Source organism: Boleophthalmus pectinirostris, unplaced genomic scaffold (assembly GCF_026225935.1).
Source record: "Boleophthalmus pectinirostris isolate CB_2022bp ecotype Guang Dong unplaced genomic scaffold, ASM2622593v1 HiC_scaffold_21, whole genome shotgun sequence".
Lineage (NCBI taxonomy): Eukaryota > Metazoa > Chordata > Actinopteri > Gobiiformes > Gobiidae > Boleophthalmus > Boleophthalmus pectinirostris.
In genome coordinates this window covers 14205308-14222301 of record NW_026571175.1, presented here as the reverse complement: position 1 = coordinate 14222301, position 16994 = coordinate 14205308, and the positions used below count along the sequence as shown (strand labels likewise).

At 37.5% G+C, this 16994-nt stretch overlaps 1 protein-coding gene across 2 annotated transcripts in view; it reads right to left on the bottom strand.

The window, feature by feature from the left end:
- Nucleotides 1–16994, bottom strand: part of kcng2 (potassium voltage-gated channel, subfamily G, member 2) — a 34511-nt gene continuing 17517 nt past the window's right edge. For both annotated transcript variants that reach the window (XM_055157399.1, XM_055157398.1), the window contains exon 3: nucleotides 1–2873. In XM_055157399.1, the coding sequence (XP_055013374.1) occupies nucleotides 2073–2873 (801 nt within the window). In that variant the 3' untranslated portion in view covers nucleotides 1–2072. The remainder of the gene's footprint in view (nucleotides 2874–16994) is intronic.

Here is a 16994-nt window from a genome sequence, read left to right as displayed (position 1 = left end):
TCCTTTCGAGTAGGAGTTTTATTCAAACTATTCTCCATGGCTCCATTCACTCCTCATGAAACAATAGATGTAACACAGAGCTTCTGTAAAAACTACATGTTGTGGATATAGTGATTTTTATTCTCATGCTGTTAAATGTCTCATTCACTCTGCACTGTGATTCAGACTTGTCCTCAAGAGCATGCCTCCATCAATGGGGACTGTTACTCAGCACTGATTCACATGGAGAGTTTTTGCTTTACAAAACAGAATTTACAAACAGTAAACTTTATCCATATTCAAGTTAGGAGTTTCCACTGTCTTAAGCTTGTTGGGACTGTTTTAAAAAGTAGGCCCATTGTTTTCTGATGTGTAAAACTAAGCCCTTTCCAAGCTAGATAGTAGGCAATGAATTAAAACAACACCCTGTAACTTTCTGGAGGTGAGATGTCATCTGCATGATTCCATGGAAACTTAAAACCACACTTCAGAATATTCTCCACAGAGATATTAACCGTGTCCCAATTTGAGGGTTCCCTGTAACCTTCGAAGGACCTGGCCTTCGAAGGTTACAGGGAACATTTCCATAGAGACAAGCAGAACAAAATCCTCCTCCAGGCCAAATAAGTGCCAGGATTGTGGAGCCCAAGCCCCCTCACAGGAAGCATGTTTTTTTGTTTTTAATGCAATAAAAACATGGAATTATTATTGTAATTTTTTTTTTTTTTTTTTTTTGGAGTCTAATATTGTTACACAGTGTGGCTTTAGGAAGGTGTATTATTGTCAGTATTCAGGCAGGATTAATAAATTCTTTTTGTATATGTCTAATGTGAGATTCATTTAGGATCAGAGTTGTACTTGCAAAATATGTCATCTTCACTTCAATCTTCAATCTTATTTATTATAGCTGATGGTTGCTTGGTAAATGTATTCAGTTGAATCAGTTCTACAACTTGCTTCATTGAATTGGTGTCTGACAGGATCTTGAACACCTTAAGATGATTTTTGGACTAGTGGCACACAGTTCTCACTGTGGAACCCAGTAGGGAAATCAAATATCTCCAAAACTTGCCACCCTTTGATTAGATTTTCTCCATGTAATCTGAATAATATCATATTGCAATTTGTGGTGGTGTGCAATAAATCTACTCTTTCCATTTGAGCTAGTTAAATTAGCTCATTATTTGTGTAGGGCTTAATATGAAATCTTTTATCAAAGTCATTAGCCTGGCATACAGGTAATATGAACCATTCATCTAAAGGTCGGCAAATATTTGGGCTTGAATATATTGTTTGTTTTCTTTTGTGGATCCTCATTAGCAGTGTCCATTCTCTATTGACCTGGCTCAAGTCTGAATCACAGTTATTGTTTGTGTCTGAAGCAGTCACCTTGGCGGGTTTGGTAATGTCTTTTAAAGTCATCTTTGCGACAAAAATCTCACAAAAGTCTTTGAGCAGATCTACTTTGAAGTGCTTTACACAATCCAAGCATAGATCCAGAGATTATTTCCCTTTAGAATCATCCTGTTGTGCATTTTCACGTCCTTTTGCTGGAGTCGAGACAAGCTCCAGTTAACCAAGCAGCACAGTTCAGTTCAGGGCTGTACACGTTATTTGGGTGGTTTTCAGATTCTACAGGTATAATGATATAATGAAAGATGAAGAAGAAAAGAAGCAGAAGAAAAGAAGAAGAATCTGGCTCAGGATCAGGGATCAGGGCATGGTAATTTCATGGTCAACTGTTTATCTCATGATCTATCAGTTGGAGGTTGCATTTTCAGCACAACTGTTTTTTTTTTAATTATTAATATGGATAAAACAAGCCATGTATAAATTACCTTGGACATAACTGTAAAAAGTCATGTCAAAATTATAAAGTAAAATAGTATATATTTGGTATGTATGACAAAGTTTACCTAAAACAGATTTTTCATTTTTCATTCAAGACAAGTTAGTCAAACACGTTTTTGGTGACTTTGAGTACTCAGAAATGTTGCTGTCCAGGAGTGTGTTACTGAACAGTGTTACTGAACTGAACTGTACTACTTCTGTTGCTATCATCATGTTGTAAGTCCTCTGCTAAGTTCCAGCTTTCAGTTCTGCTGCCTCTGAACTGCCATAGACTTCCTCCTGTGTACTACTTGGGGCTCTATGATCCCATGATAACTGTCAGTCTCTTGTGAGTCTTCACTGTTCTGAGACTTGGTCGAATCCTGCGAGTCCGGCTTTTGTCTCAACGCACGATTCTGCTCCTCCCTCAGCTCCACGTAGGACCTCGAAAACGTGTGAAAGATGGACGTAACTGGGAACGCCATTAGCAGGATACCACTCAAAATGCTGCTAAGTGCCACCACCTGTCCTGGAATACTCCTCGGTACCATATCTCCATATCCCACCGTTGTCATGGAGATTACAGCCCACCAGTAACTTCCAGGGATGCTCGTGAACTCTTGCTTGGCGCCAAATTCACTCTCGGCTAAGAAAACCAGCGGAGCGAACAGGGCCATAGCAACGCAAAGAAACAAGAGGAGCAAACCAAATTCTCTCGTACAGCGTCGGACCGTCAAACCTAGCGTCTGGAGACCCAAGGAGTGCCGCGCCAACCTCATGACGTAGAAGATCCTCAACGCTCGGAGAACTCTGAGAACCAGTCCCACTTTCTCCAAGTAGTTGTTTCCGGATCCGCTTTTTTTCCCGCCGACGGAAAGAGTGTCTACGATTAGCGTGATGTAGTATGGTAAGATGGCTACCACGTCGATCACGTTCAGCGGCGTCCTCAGGAACATGCATTTGCTCTGGGTTTGGATGAAGCGAAGCACGAACTCCAAGGAGAACCAACCCACGCACACGGTTTCCAGCACGAAGATGTTATGGCACTTCTGGGAGCACTCACCCTGCAACAGACAAAACACACAAGGATAAGGACATGTGCCACGGGGAGAAAGATAGCTTACAGTTGAGATAAGAACTGTGAAGTTGGTAATTAAGAAACCGTTTGCGAGCTTGACTGGTGGGTTGCAGACTTTGATCTAGTAACAAAATGCTGATTTGGATGCTCCATGGAACAAAGAGGAGCAGACTAGTGAGGCTTAAAACAAGGCTTTGATTGTGTCATCTGCTGAGTGAAGATCAAGGCATGGGTTAAGTAAAGAACAGAGGGTGGATCTGGTTTAGACATGGTGAAATCATTCAAAGAAGGCATTTTTGTGAGTCAGATAAAGAAAAATCATAATTAAAATACATCCATTTAGATTTTTAGAATTCTAAAAATGCTGACAGTTATCTGAATGTCAGAGTTTCAATCACGTATATAGTAATATTGGGACAAAAGTGACTCATATAAGTTATTCATTTACTCCATATGGGTGGATTGACACCAAAATATGCAGATTTTGAGATACAAAAGTTCAATTAGTATATCATAGAAATTTCAAAGGGTTTAGAAGCATGAAGCAGAGCATGTTTGGGATCATTGTCAGCTTTTTATTCTCAGCTGCAGTAGGAGAAAACTGATACAGATGTGCCTGCCATTCTCTGAACACCAATCAATCCCAGTTTCTTTGAATATATTATACCAAGGGTTGAAGTGTCTTGCAAAAGCCAACAGCAGCATGCAATGTCAGTAGTGAAGACTGAACCATCAACCTCCAAGCTTGTGGTGAAAGTCCCTGTGTACAGGTTATTGTAGGTCACAAGTGTTCATATTTATATATTGATTGTGAAAACCTGATGCTTCTCCCTAGTTCTGCCAGCTCTCATTTGAGTTGCCTAATTGGACAAAGCATTATTAGCAGGGGTCAGAGGATCAACCAACATAAGTGTATACTGTCATTCAAAATAATTGCAACCATTGTGTCAGTTTCTCTTGTCCATGTGCCATAAATCTATTGTAATCACATAATGTATACTTGGAAACAGCTGGTTCCACTAAGTAAGTAAGTTTTTATTTGTAAAGTGCTTTTCACAGACATATATCACAAAGACACTTTTTACAGAGCATTATTCATTCACTCCATACCCAGTGGTGGTAAGCTACTATTGTAGCCACAGTTGCCCTGGGGCAGACTGATGGAAGCGAGGCTGCCAATCTGCACCACCCAGCCAACCACCATCACTCCACCATCACTTTCATACTAGGGAATGTGGGTGAAGGACACAATAACACTCCACTGTGGAACCTGATTTTCCCAGTGGTCTCCCATCCAAGTACTAACCAGCCCCAGCCTTGCTTAGCTTCTGAGATCTGAGGGGATCAAGCTTTGACAAGCCTTTGTCCACAAATGATGTATAAATGCATGTTTCCTAGTAATCAAACCAGACACCATAAAGAACTACAGCACACACAAGTAAATCTTTCTTGTTTCCTAATGTATAAAGATCCTGCTATAAGGTTAATGTGTTTTTCTGAGCTGCTGAAATGGTGCTCATAAATATTTGAAAATACAATTATAAGAAATTACGAGGTTATTAAGCCTAAGTCACCCCTGAAGGGAAGTAGAAAAAAGAGCATTTCATCATTTTGCATTTGGTTAAGTATTATTAATTTTTATTGTTGGGATGCGGGGAGGGGAGAGAGCAGGGCTGTATAGCTAAGAGGTTGTAGATTCAGTCTTAAACTCAGCAGAATCGTTATGTAGAACATAAGAGAGATGTATTTTATATTTTAAGTAGAATCAGCTCACCTACTCCCTATACTCTATATTCTTTCATTAAACCTCCATACTCGAAAGTGGTAAAGAATAAACACAACTATATTAGAAATGTACTGGTAATTAGAAAAAATAAATTACAATGTATTTGATTTCTTCCCACCAAATAATGCTTACAACAGTATAATATCACTATGTTAGAAATATATAATTCTAAGTATTATTTATATAAAAAAAAATAATAATAAATTGAAGTGGTGCTTCTGTAGCTATGAATGTAGCAAGTCGTCCAACTTACTCGCATTTGTCCAGTTGAATTGGAAGCTTTTAATACAGGTCTTCTTTAAACTATGTTAACTTTTACGAGCTCCTTTCCCTTATATATTTATGGAGGTTAAATGTTTAGTTAAATGCTCAGAGGGTCATCAGAAGACATTCCATTCCAACTGACTGACTTAAAGAACAAAGCCTTGCTCTTGGAAACATCTCATGCATTTTTAAAACTATTGTACTGCTGCATTTGACTGATACTGGCCTGGACCAGCTCAAACCATTAAAGTCCAAGCAAATCATGAATGGATAAACTAACTCAAGGGGGTACTATTAGAAAAAGACTGTTGGTCAAAGTGTTCAAGCTTTATTCATTATTTATGTCTCACATCCAATATCGAGCGGTTATGTGTGAGATGTAATATGGTATTCATAATTTCCTGGCATATCCATTTTGTCATATGGGAAGATGTGGGCTACTCCATCATATCGAGAATTTCATGTTAATTCATTTTGGTTCCCAAGGAAATAAGTTTATGGTTACCAGGGACCAAGTTGAATGATTATAATTACTTTTTTCTATTCATGAAATCTATATTCTTTTAATGTTTGATTTTATTTATCGTTTGTTGCTGTGTTGCTGTCACAGAGAGTTAGATCATACAGCCAAACTGCAGAGAGAGAGATGTGTCAAATAATGCATTTCACTTTCTCTGTATTCTCAGTTGCCACGGCACAGACTAATTTAGATGTATTTTCCTCTCTGCGACCGACCACCACCAACCAAGCACCACCACTGTTTGTCTCCATGGAGATGTTATTTCAGTGGTTGGAATGTTCCACTTTAAACCTAAATATATCGTGGAATAAATCTTTTTCAGATTTATTAAATTACAGGAGTTTGATCTCCCATCTGACCTGTAATATGTCTCTAAGGAGAGACGTGGAAATAAGTTAAATGACATGCTATTGTACATTCTTTGCTTGACCAGCCAGTCCCTTCTACATTTTGTTATAATCCAGAAGGGACTGGAACCAGACTGGGTTAAAAAAGACCTCTGTCCAAATTTCAGACGATCCAATCTCAGCCGCTAATTTGTGTCCCTCAAATGCAGAAGAAGAATCTCCTCTCCAAAATTATCACATAATTCAGAACAAAATATATAACTTCTTTTACCTGATATAAGTAATATTTTGGTGCTTCGATTGTTAATTCTGTAAAAATCTGCGCTGTGTCATGTTTGCTTTTGACACAAATGGACTCTGCATCTCTCTGGTTAATCCGCCTCAATCATGCCCTCTGAAATCAGGGAAACAGGATATGGCTCCATTTCTCTTTGTAAAGTCTGCAGGGAGGAGGTAACTGCAGGCAGATATAAGGCAGTATCCACCAGCATTCTGATCAGAACTGAAGAAGCAACTTGGATGAGCTGCGAAACATTTTTGACCTAAATTAACGTTTGTCCAGTTGACAAATTGAATTTCTCCTTTGCCATGGACTCTACCTGGACGACTGAGGGATTCTACACATATTTTAAGGTCAGAAGTATTTGTATGTATTGACTAAAACAGTACTAATCTAACTGAACCAATGCATTGTCTCGTTATAGCCATACTCAGTAGCCTTTATAGCGACAATTCCACATATAACACCAACCACATAAATGGACATCCAAAAGTTAACCAGCCCATAGACTATTTAAATCTTTCCCTTTAGCTCAGTTATAGATGAGTTCTGTGGCTTGCTAAAGCTACACAACATTCAGTCTCTATTGGGCTTTTTGGGCTTTTAAGCATTGACAAATGTGCTTTTCAGTCTCCAAACTCCCATAACACTCCGGGACATTAGCGCGTTCCAGTAAAAAGCAATGGAGTGGAGAAAAGCCAGCCTTGGTTCAAACTAGAGCTAAATCCTCCCTCTAACCACATGGTCATATTCTGTTCTAGTGCAGCCAAACAAATACATGAGTTTAGGGGCCCACAGGCTGGCTCACTGCAAATGCAAATACCCCACTATGTTTGACAGTCACATACTGTGCACTGCTCTATAAAACGAATGTGATTTTGGAAGAATTGCAGTAAAAGATTCCAAAATTATATCTGTGTGGATTTCCAAAATGCAGTTATGAAAATTTAGGCAAAATGGTCTGGGCAGGATAATGTGATTTAATCTAAATCAATGATTCTCAAACTATTTGCATGAAATCCAAATCTAAACCAGGTCTATAACAGGACTATAACAGGTTTAAATTAGGTCTAAAATCTGAAATAGAACTTAATATGACTAAAGTAGCTCTCAGAATTAAGAACTGACTCAAAAGAAGACAAAAGACAAAAATGTGAAACACTGATGTTGTATATAAATATCATCTTCATTTAGTAATGGACTTTATTTTGTTTCAGAAATATGATACAAATAGTCAGTCATAACATCAGCTTCACAATCAGTCACCTTTCAAGCTCATCAATCCATTCATGTGAACACAGTCTCGGTCCCCTCCCTTATCCTGTTATTTCACAAACTGCTACAACCTTCATCTGCCCCATCTCCACTGCAGCAGTAAAAGCATCAGCCAACGCAACCTCACCACCAACAATGATTAATACTGATTTCTCATTATTTAAAGAAGACATATTCTACTGGTGTCTACTGTAATTGATGACATCCGTGGATCATTGTGTTATAATTTAGAATCCGACATTTCACTAAGAAAATAAAATGGGAGAACAAAGAAAGTACAGAGAAGTGGGTGTGTACCAGGGATGTTGAAAATGGGAGTTGATCTGCAATATGGCGTGTTGGACATAAGAGAACAAAGATCACGCTAAAACATGTACAAATTTCTTGAAGAAACACAAACTAATTTTAATTAGAAAAGATTATAAATAAAATTTCATATTTGTGTTTTATACTCTTTCTCGCTTTCAAATACATACATTGTCTTAAAACTGTATATCTTAGTTGTTTATTTATTCCTTTTACACATCTCCGCTTGAGTGCTCCAATCCCGCTCGTCCCGCTCAGAGGATCAAATTAAAAGCACACAATTATCCGTGTGAGTGATCAGAGGACACTGACCCTATCACAGTGCCAGACAACCATGTAAAGCATACACAAGCACCGCTGGGCCCTGTGCCTCCCAAACTTATTTGTTCAGCACGCTCATTTGCACAACCCAAGCCCTACAATTACTGCTTACTATGGGCTTGTTTTCCAATTGTCCAAATTTCAGTTTTTACACACTTGAATTGAGAATATCTGTTATTTAAAAAACAAACATTTTCCTTCAGTTTTGCGTTCATTAGAGGCACTGTGCCTGATTGTGAAAAAAAAAAAAAAATTCAAACTGTTTGCAACAGTTTGCCAAATTATTCCTAACTATTCTAATGCATTCCTTGCATCATAATTATTCACCACAATCAGTTTATAAGCACTTTTCACAACTCAGAAACCACATCAGCATTTGAGCATCACACCATTGTTAATAACAACTAGCATGCTAACAGCACATCAGCATTATGCTTCATAATTAGATGGAAACAGCACATCTGGCTCATTTTGACCTAAGAGCTGTTTAAAAAGAAGTCTGTTCTGGGCCAAAACAGGCAGGTGGTGGAAAAGTTACATAGTGCACCTTTAAAGGCTCATGCAAAATGTATGTTTTATGTTGTTCCCTCATTAAAAACATGGTTTATGCAAAATTTGCAGATCCTCTGGGGATTTCTAACCCAAGATCTTGGATCAAAATCTAGACAAGGTTTCCCAGCTACTGTTGGTGACCAACGCTCCTTCTGACAGCCTGACCAATCATCATTTAAGGATGGGTTTAATGTACAAACACATATTTAGTTAAAACTGCATTTTTTCTAGAACAGGTGATGCAATATTACCACTTTCACTTTTACTGGCAGCCAGAGGCGACTAGAAAAAACTCCCTGCAATCTACTGTTCTACTTTTTTAGATTCAGTATTTATGTGCTAAATATAAACAAAGATGCATGAATTTTTATTTTCAAGAAAACTCCAAACTTAATTGGGCATGTGGCTTGTCACAATTTAAAAAAACAAAAAAAACAAATTCTACTCAAAACTGTCAATCTACTCCTCACACACAATGCATGCTGGGATTGGCTTGGGCATGCAGAAACCATTAGTGTTTATTTTACCGGAAATATTTCAGCACCAACCTTGCGTGTGTGTGTGTGTGTGTGTGTGTGCACGTGTGTGTGTGTGTGTGTGTGTGTGCACGTGTGTGTGCGTGTGTGTGTGTGTGTGTGCACGTGTGTGTGCACGTGAGTGTGTCTAGACTATGCAAGAAAACAGCTGTCAGTCATTTTGTGCATCTCCAACAGCTAAACCTCAACCTTTCATTACGCAGTGGGCCGACAATTATTGCAAGTAAGTGGTAATACTGGAAATATATAGGCAATAACTGGCTGAAGGAGAGATTCTACAGTGTTTTTCCAATAAGATCCATTTTGTACAAATTAAGACAAAAACGAACACTGACACCGTGTTTTGGCTGAATGACCTGCTAATGGTTATTATGTAATTCTGACAGGTGAATAAGATCTATTAACCAACAATTTATATTACCTGTATATTATAAATGTGATGGTGATTTTGTGATGGTGATAAATGTGAAAGTGAAAACAACAACAACAACACACATTTATAACTTTTTTGCAGCTGTTATTTGTCACTTTACTAATGCATTCCTAATTGTCATGACCCCAATAAGTTTCTAATGGATTTTTACCATTTTCAGAGTGAAATTTGGCCATCATGGTTAATACTAAAACCAACTAGCATGGTAACTGTGCAGACAGCACGCAGCAGTCTCATTTTGATCATAAGAAGTTCTATTCATACATCTGTACTAGGGCAAAACTAATTTTACTTAATTACATGAAAAAATCATGTTAATGTTATAAGGAAAAGTGTTGCACTTAAATATTTTGTGTGAATTTAGAGGTAGGGTCTTGCCACAAGTTTGCAATATCTTCCATGAAATTGGTAGAAATTGCAAGACACATTTTCAAATAACTGGCAACATTATTGGTCCGCAGTGGCTCAGTGGTAAGTGCGCTCACTAACCCAAAGGTTGATGGTTCAGTCCCAACTCAGACCTGTGCATACCACTGTTGTGTTAAGCAAGATACTTCACCTTGTATGAACGTGCTGTGTGAATGAATGGTGAATGAAAAACACAATGCATATGAAGGAGCGCAAGCTGCGCTATTTTCTGATCTATGTTATAATGTTGTTTCCTCATCAAAAACATACCTGGAGTTGATTTTTGTTTCACTCACACACATTTGATATGACAAAGGTAACTTGCCACTTGATAACTACTACTGACTTCATAACGCTTTGTGACATCACAAGATGGAACAGAGCATTATGAGTTTTGGAGATGTAGACAGACTAATAATAAAGGGTTACTCAAACATGTGAGAAGGAAACAAAACACAGCTTTGGGTATGTTTTTGTGGAGGAACATTCTAACATGACTTAAAGCTCACAAGAGCTATTACAATCCTTGTACTGGAGCGTTACAGTTTAGCATTAGTAAAAACAGTTCTTCACTTTTACAAATTACCCTGATTGTGCTTTTTTTACTCCATAAAACAAAGATATAACATCTGAAGACAGTAATGGAACAGATTCCCTACACAAAGTACATTGGTATTGAAGTTTCTCAGTGCACAACATGGACAGACCTTCTCTGTGTAGCCATATAGAGTTATTTATGTTCAAGGCTTGACTGCTGAGACAGCCACAAATCCCCCGAGGACTCATCACAGCTTAATCTAGTCAAACCCATCTTAAGTAGGAGATATATTGATGAGCATGTGTGCCACTGCACTCTCTCATTGGGTGTCAGGAGGAGAGCTGCCTCTGGTAATAACGTGTTCAGCTTAGTTGGCTAAATGCCCATGGATGTGGATTTATCCTGCTGTCTAGTCTCATTTTACTGAACGCCTTGTACCAGTCCCATTCACATTTTATTTACTATGTGACTTGCAATTCTTTAACCTTTACAGTACAGTTGTATATCAAGTAATAACATGTACTATCTAAAAGCACTACACTGTATTCATTATGTACTTTCTATATCTACCTCTGCCTATGTCATGTTGTAGTTGATATGTTTCTATTCCAGTATTTGCACTCATACTGTTTACACTAACCATGCAAAAAATTAATGCTCTAAATGTAATTTCATTATTATTTGTGACAATGACAATAAATCCTTGAATCTCCCATAGGCCAGAGTTCCCATAGATTTTGTTAAAACTATTGTGGCACAAATCTTTATTATTATTTTTTTAATAATTTCATCTCAAGCAACTTGTTTTTGAGTATAAATGTCACTTACTGCATATATTTTTTAAGTAGTCATTTTTTAGACGTTGATGATAATACAATGAGCAACAAATCAAATTTTCTTATGCCAATATTTAGTCTGTTTATTTTGAAAATTTGCACCTTCAGCCCAGCCACTAACAATCACTCTTTTACACATCATAGATAGCAAGATGGTTGCGATGTCTTGCTCAAGAACATAACTTGTGGGTTGGTAATTGAATGCTTTCAGCACTGAGCCAATGCCGCCTGTAATATAATGTATAATTTAGACTTAATGTAAACTACTTGCATCTTGGTATTGTATGTGCACAACTCAAATGTGGAAGACTGTAACTCTCTAACATACTTGTATCATTCAGATAGGAATATATATATATTTTTACATCAAATTAAAGGCCATGTAGCTGATGTTGTTTTTCCATGTATCTGAGCAAAATTGATCTTACTCCAGTACAGATATGTGTGATCATGCTGGTTGTTGTTAGCATTAAGTAAATAAAAACTCATAGTGGTGAATAATTTGGATGCTCAGGACGCATAAAGTAAGTGAGGAATAACTTTGGACAACTGACTGTTGAACTATGTTTTTCACATTTTTCACATTTAAGAGGTGATGTAAAAATCAGGTACAGCTCCTTTAACAGCGTTTACTGCTTTAGCACTGTTTCTTAGTCTTTTATGTGCAATTCACAAACTATATTTTGTGCATTTCAAGTATGCAGTCCAGGCTGTGAAGTGGAAGCAACACCTTTGTCAAAGTGCCCCTGGCAGTAACGTAAAGTTCAGAATATATGCTAAAATAATATTAATGCTGCATTATTCTGATCATCAATCATGAATTCATATAATTTGAAAATCAAATATTATATTTACTGACACTCTTTTCTTCCCACCTCGGGCTTACACAACATAATAACACCCCATGTGAGTCATTTGAACCACCACCAGTCAGCTAATCACAGAACCAACAGCTCTGAGCTCTGTTCTCCAGGCACACGCAGGCTTCCTCTCAGTATGGATGGGAACATATGGGCCCACACTGAAAGGGCCTCTCTGGGGACCTAACCTTCTACATGTTTAGATTACATTTTGACACACTCCACTCCCTGGGCCCTCCACAGTCAATAATGCCCATCTTGAGTGCTTCATGTGAGGGCTGAACTACTTGGGAAAAAATACCCTGACAAATACTGAGATTAGATTTGCAATTCATGGATTAAAAAGAGGATTTTAAAAGCATCCAGATGAACTGACAAAAAGACTGAAACATGAACTGACAAACTAAATTAAGAATCACATTTCTCAACATGTTTGAACTGAGCTAAATTCCAGGGTTAACTGTTTTCTTCTGTAGAGGACATGATGACACTTTCAAAACTGCAGGCTTAGCGATTTGCTAATTGTGTCAAATTTTGATTTCGATTTGATTACAACTAACCTTGGAGCCCTACTTCATATCTGAGGCTAAAATTGTTTCAAACATTGGATTTCCCATGTTGGAGCGACTCTACTTATAAATGTTTATTAATGAGAGTATTAGAACTTTGAAGTCAATGGCTTTGTCAATGCATGTGCTGAGCGGCTGGCTCTAGAGACAGGTAATTACCAACAGCGACGCATATAAGCAATCATGAATAATAGCGTACATTATAGTCCCCTATGTGGATGTGACACCAACCTGAATAAATAGCCAATTGCTAAACAGGGGAAAATATGTAGAAAGTGGTTTGAATGGGGGTAGTGTGTGTGGTGAAGTAACTGCAAACCCATTTGTTATATATTTGTGGCAGGCAATCTTACAAATAAGTGTGGATTCTGATTTAATCTTTTGCTAGACCTGAGCATGCAGTCCGTGGGTCATATATCTTAGTCTCATTGAAAACCTTTGCTTTGTTCAGTGGAAGGGAGAGCCTTGGAGATGTGTGAAGTCAATTTTTTGATGTTGTCACTGAAGCTAAAAAAGAATGTCAGCAAATAGCGCAAAGGGAAATCTTTAGTAGAGTGCTTATCTGGCTCAGAAATAGTTACTTGTAAGTTGGTCAAGTTTGATATGTAAAATAATATAAATACAAAATAGCAATTCAAATCATTTTTAATGTGATGTTTTGACCTATTTTTGATATTTTGGCCTATAACGGATCAGGTGTATACTTAGACTGTGTAAAGAAGTGGACAAAGTGAGTGTGAGATGTCATCCATAACGTTCGTCTTAAGTCAAATTAAGCTCATTTAGGCTAGCAGTTATGGGAGGAAATTTGGGGCCAAGTATCTTAGCAACCAAAGAGCCAATCAGGATCTAAGTCCACACTGGTTTGGCAGGGAGCAAGCACTTGGCAAAGCTGTCAATCAAACATTTTGCTAACACTAACGGGAGCGACCTCAGGGGAAGAAGGCGGCTGATTTGTCTGTTATTGATGTTCATATCTTAATTTAACAAAATAACCAAATAAAAATACCAGGATCATGTAGAGCGGGTTAATGTGAAAATTTTAAGGACAAAATGACAGCAGTAGTTACGGAAAGAAGGACAAAGAATTTTCAGTACTTGGAGCCAGAGTCGATGGAGCCAGAAGTGTGCCCATACTCACTTCCTATTTGGAACGCGTTGGCATGTCCATGTATATACAGTATATATTTCTTAATTTTGCAAGCAAATCGTAATACAATAGAAATTACGGAGTTTGCCGTCATGGTAATCCTCGCAGCAACTAGCATTCTAACTGGGCACTTCCTCATTCTCTCTTCAGAAATATCATATAAAAAAGGTGCATTAGAAGTTATAGCTGCCTATAAGACCAGTCAAATGTGTTGCTTTGTCAAGTCAAAACCTTTTATGATGCACTTTTTAAACTAACTTTTTAATCCATTTTCCACTGTCTGCCCATAACCCAGATAATTATGTATATACAGTACCTTCTTTGTTTATTTACAGTGTATCTGATGTTTTGCCATAGAGATATTCTAGTCTGTATTTCCACAGATGTAAATATAGAGCAGATAAATCAGCCAACAATATCTGACTATCACAAATGGCCTCCTGTTTGATGGATGAACACTTGTATGAGTGAGAACAGTGCTTTAACTCATACCGCGCCGGTGGTGGAGCAGCTTGTCTTCATCTGTCTGTGGAGATCTACCGTGAAGCTGCTCGCTGCATACATTTCAGTGATGGATGGTCGGTAGAGTGTACTCTGATATGGTGAGGATTTACATGGGAATGAGGAGTCTGTATGAATGTAATGTCACTAAATATAAAGCTTGTTCAAACGTAAGCAAGCTTCCAGTCTCTATTAGGGTTGTCACAAGGCAAAATTTTAAAACTTGATTTTGATACTAAAGAAAAGTCTTGATATCAATTTTTATTTTATTTTATTTCCTCAGAATTTTAGTACAAAAAAACTAGTAGTTTTCCAACATGTGATCTTTTGTTTCTGATCAAGATCATCCAAAATATATTCTAAAATGTTATGCATATTTGCTTTTTTCAGTACTTTATTGGTATCTGAATATTGTTACTTTTGACCACTTTAGTCCCTATTCTGTGAAAAAAGTTGTAGTTTTAAGTTAATATACCAACAGAAGAGCCACAAGTTCCACAAAGTCATTGGTTCGGTTAACAATAAATACTGTACATACTTCTGTTTGGGTCTTGTAATTTTAAATTTCTCACAATAATTTATTCGTACACAGCCACATTTGTATTACTAAAGACAGACAATATGTGTTCCTGATTGGCCAATCCACCTGTCAATCATGCACGCACATGTTCATAAATTATTGAAAAAGTGTGTATTCTGGATCTCAAGCAACATTATTCAGCTTTTGAATTTAGAACATTTTGTATAGCTGTTGTGCACTGTTATTGTTTTGCTTAAGGAATATAATAGCTGTGTCTATAAATAAAGCGTAATGGTATCAAGTATTTTCATCCAAAAAGAGTAAAATAGCAATCATACAAACATTAAATACAACGTTGTGTTTTTCTTATTTGGAGAAATAAGTGTTCTACTCACTTGTTCCCTAAGAGCCACATTGGATTAGACAGACAGGCTGAGTGCTTTCCATTGTATATACTCCTGTGTTGAAACTTCAGCTTTGAGCCAGGCCCTCTGCTCCACAGCTTATGTGACAGATCGCTGGCATGCACACACTTTTGGCTCACGTTAGCTTGTACGCTTCTTTACAGTGGTGTTAAGCAGACCCCTAGTGCTGCTGCCAAAATAAACACTTGCTAATGGTTTGTGGAGGCTTATTCATTATAGATGCACCTGCTAAATCTCATCACCAGATCAAAGTGCAGTACATTTCTGGGCTTCATAGCAAGTGGAGTCAAGTCTATTTCCTTCGGGATAATAAAGTATGATCTCTATCTAGTGCTGGAGTCAAATTTAAATATATATTAAATTTGTGTTATGTAGCTTTCTGTTTGTATGGCAAAGGTATGGCAAAGGTATGGCAATAAACGTCATCATGGAGAAAAGCTGGTGATGCCACCCGGCCAAATTAGAAGTGAAAAAGCAACTCTACTCCTCTGAATTGAGGAGTTCACTTAACTAAATTCAGTGACAGTCAGTGACAGTTTACAGTTCTGGGTAGGTAAACTAGATAGACTAATAACAGTCCTTATCTTAAAGAAGACATATTGTGCTTGTGTTTGCTATATAGCTACAATCTACAACATCCACGCTTCATTATGTTATAATTTGGACATTTTAAATTGCAATTTTGATATAAAACAACTTAATAAAATGTCTATGCTACACTGCAGAATCCTGCGCATATCACAGATTAAGAAAATAAAATTGGAGAATAAAGTTAATACAGAGCCGTGGGTGTATGACAGTAAAAATGGCGTCTTGAGTATAAGCAATTAAAGATTGCTCAAACAAGCACTAAACACTCCAAATACAACTTTGGGTGAGTAAATGGTGAGAGGAAACAACTATAACATGTTTAAAAGCTCTGAAAAGTAAATTTTGCATAATAGTCTGCTTTAAAAAACTACTGTGTGTTAGTTTCAGTGTTGTGAGCTCCTCCTTCAGACAGATATTTAAGGCAGTGATTTAGCAGAATCCTATCAGGACTGACAAAGCAACTCAGATGTTTAGCAAAAAGTATTTGGTCTTAAAAACGTCTGTTCAGTTGACAGAATTATTATTAGTTGACCCTGTAAGTAATTCTTAGTTCTTGGTAAAACAATATTAAGTCTTGGCCATGCACCCATTGTTCCCTCAAAGTGCAGCTTGTGCAGTAACATAATGCACTATCTTCATGTGAGGAAAACACATTTGATCATTTTCATTAGATGGGGTTATATGTGGTGTGTGTGTATGTGTGTGAATGGGGCCTATCAGAGTTAATGGGCTGAGCTGTAATAGGAGAGGATGAGTAGGAGGATGCAGCTAAAAGGATGAGCTAATTAGCAAATCAGATTCACTTAGTGTGCGAGCTTCATAACGACTACGCACAGCCACAAACATAATGTGAGGAGTTCAGGACACTTATAGCAGACTTCAAATTAAGCCACTGTATTGGGTGTTTTGCTGGTTGGCACATAAACTTTAAATTGTGGCAAAAGTCTTCACCAGAGTGCGATCTTGTTCTGTTTTCTGATTATGCATGAGCAAAAGTTCAAAAGTGTCAAAAATGAGAAGTGGGAAAGCTTTGCGTAGATAAGAGGGTCAGTAGTGGATTCACAGTGCACTTTAAAAGCTTCTCAGCTT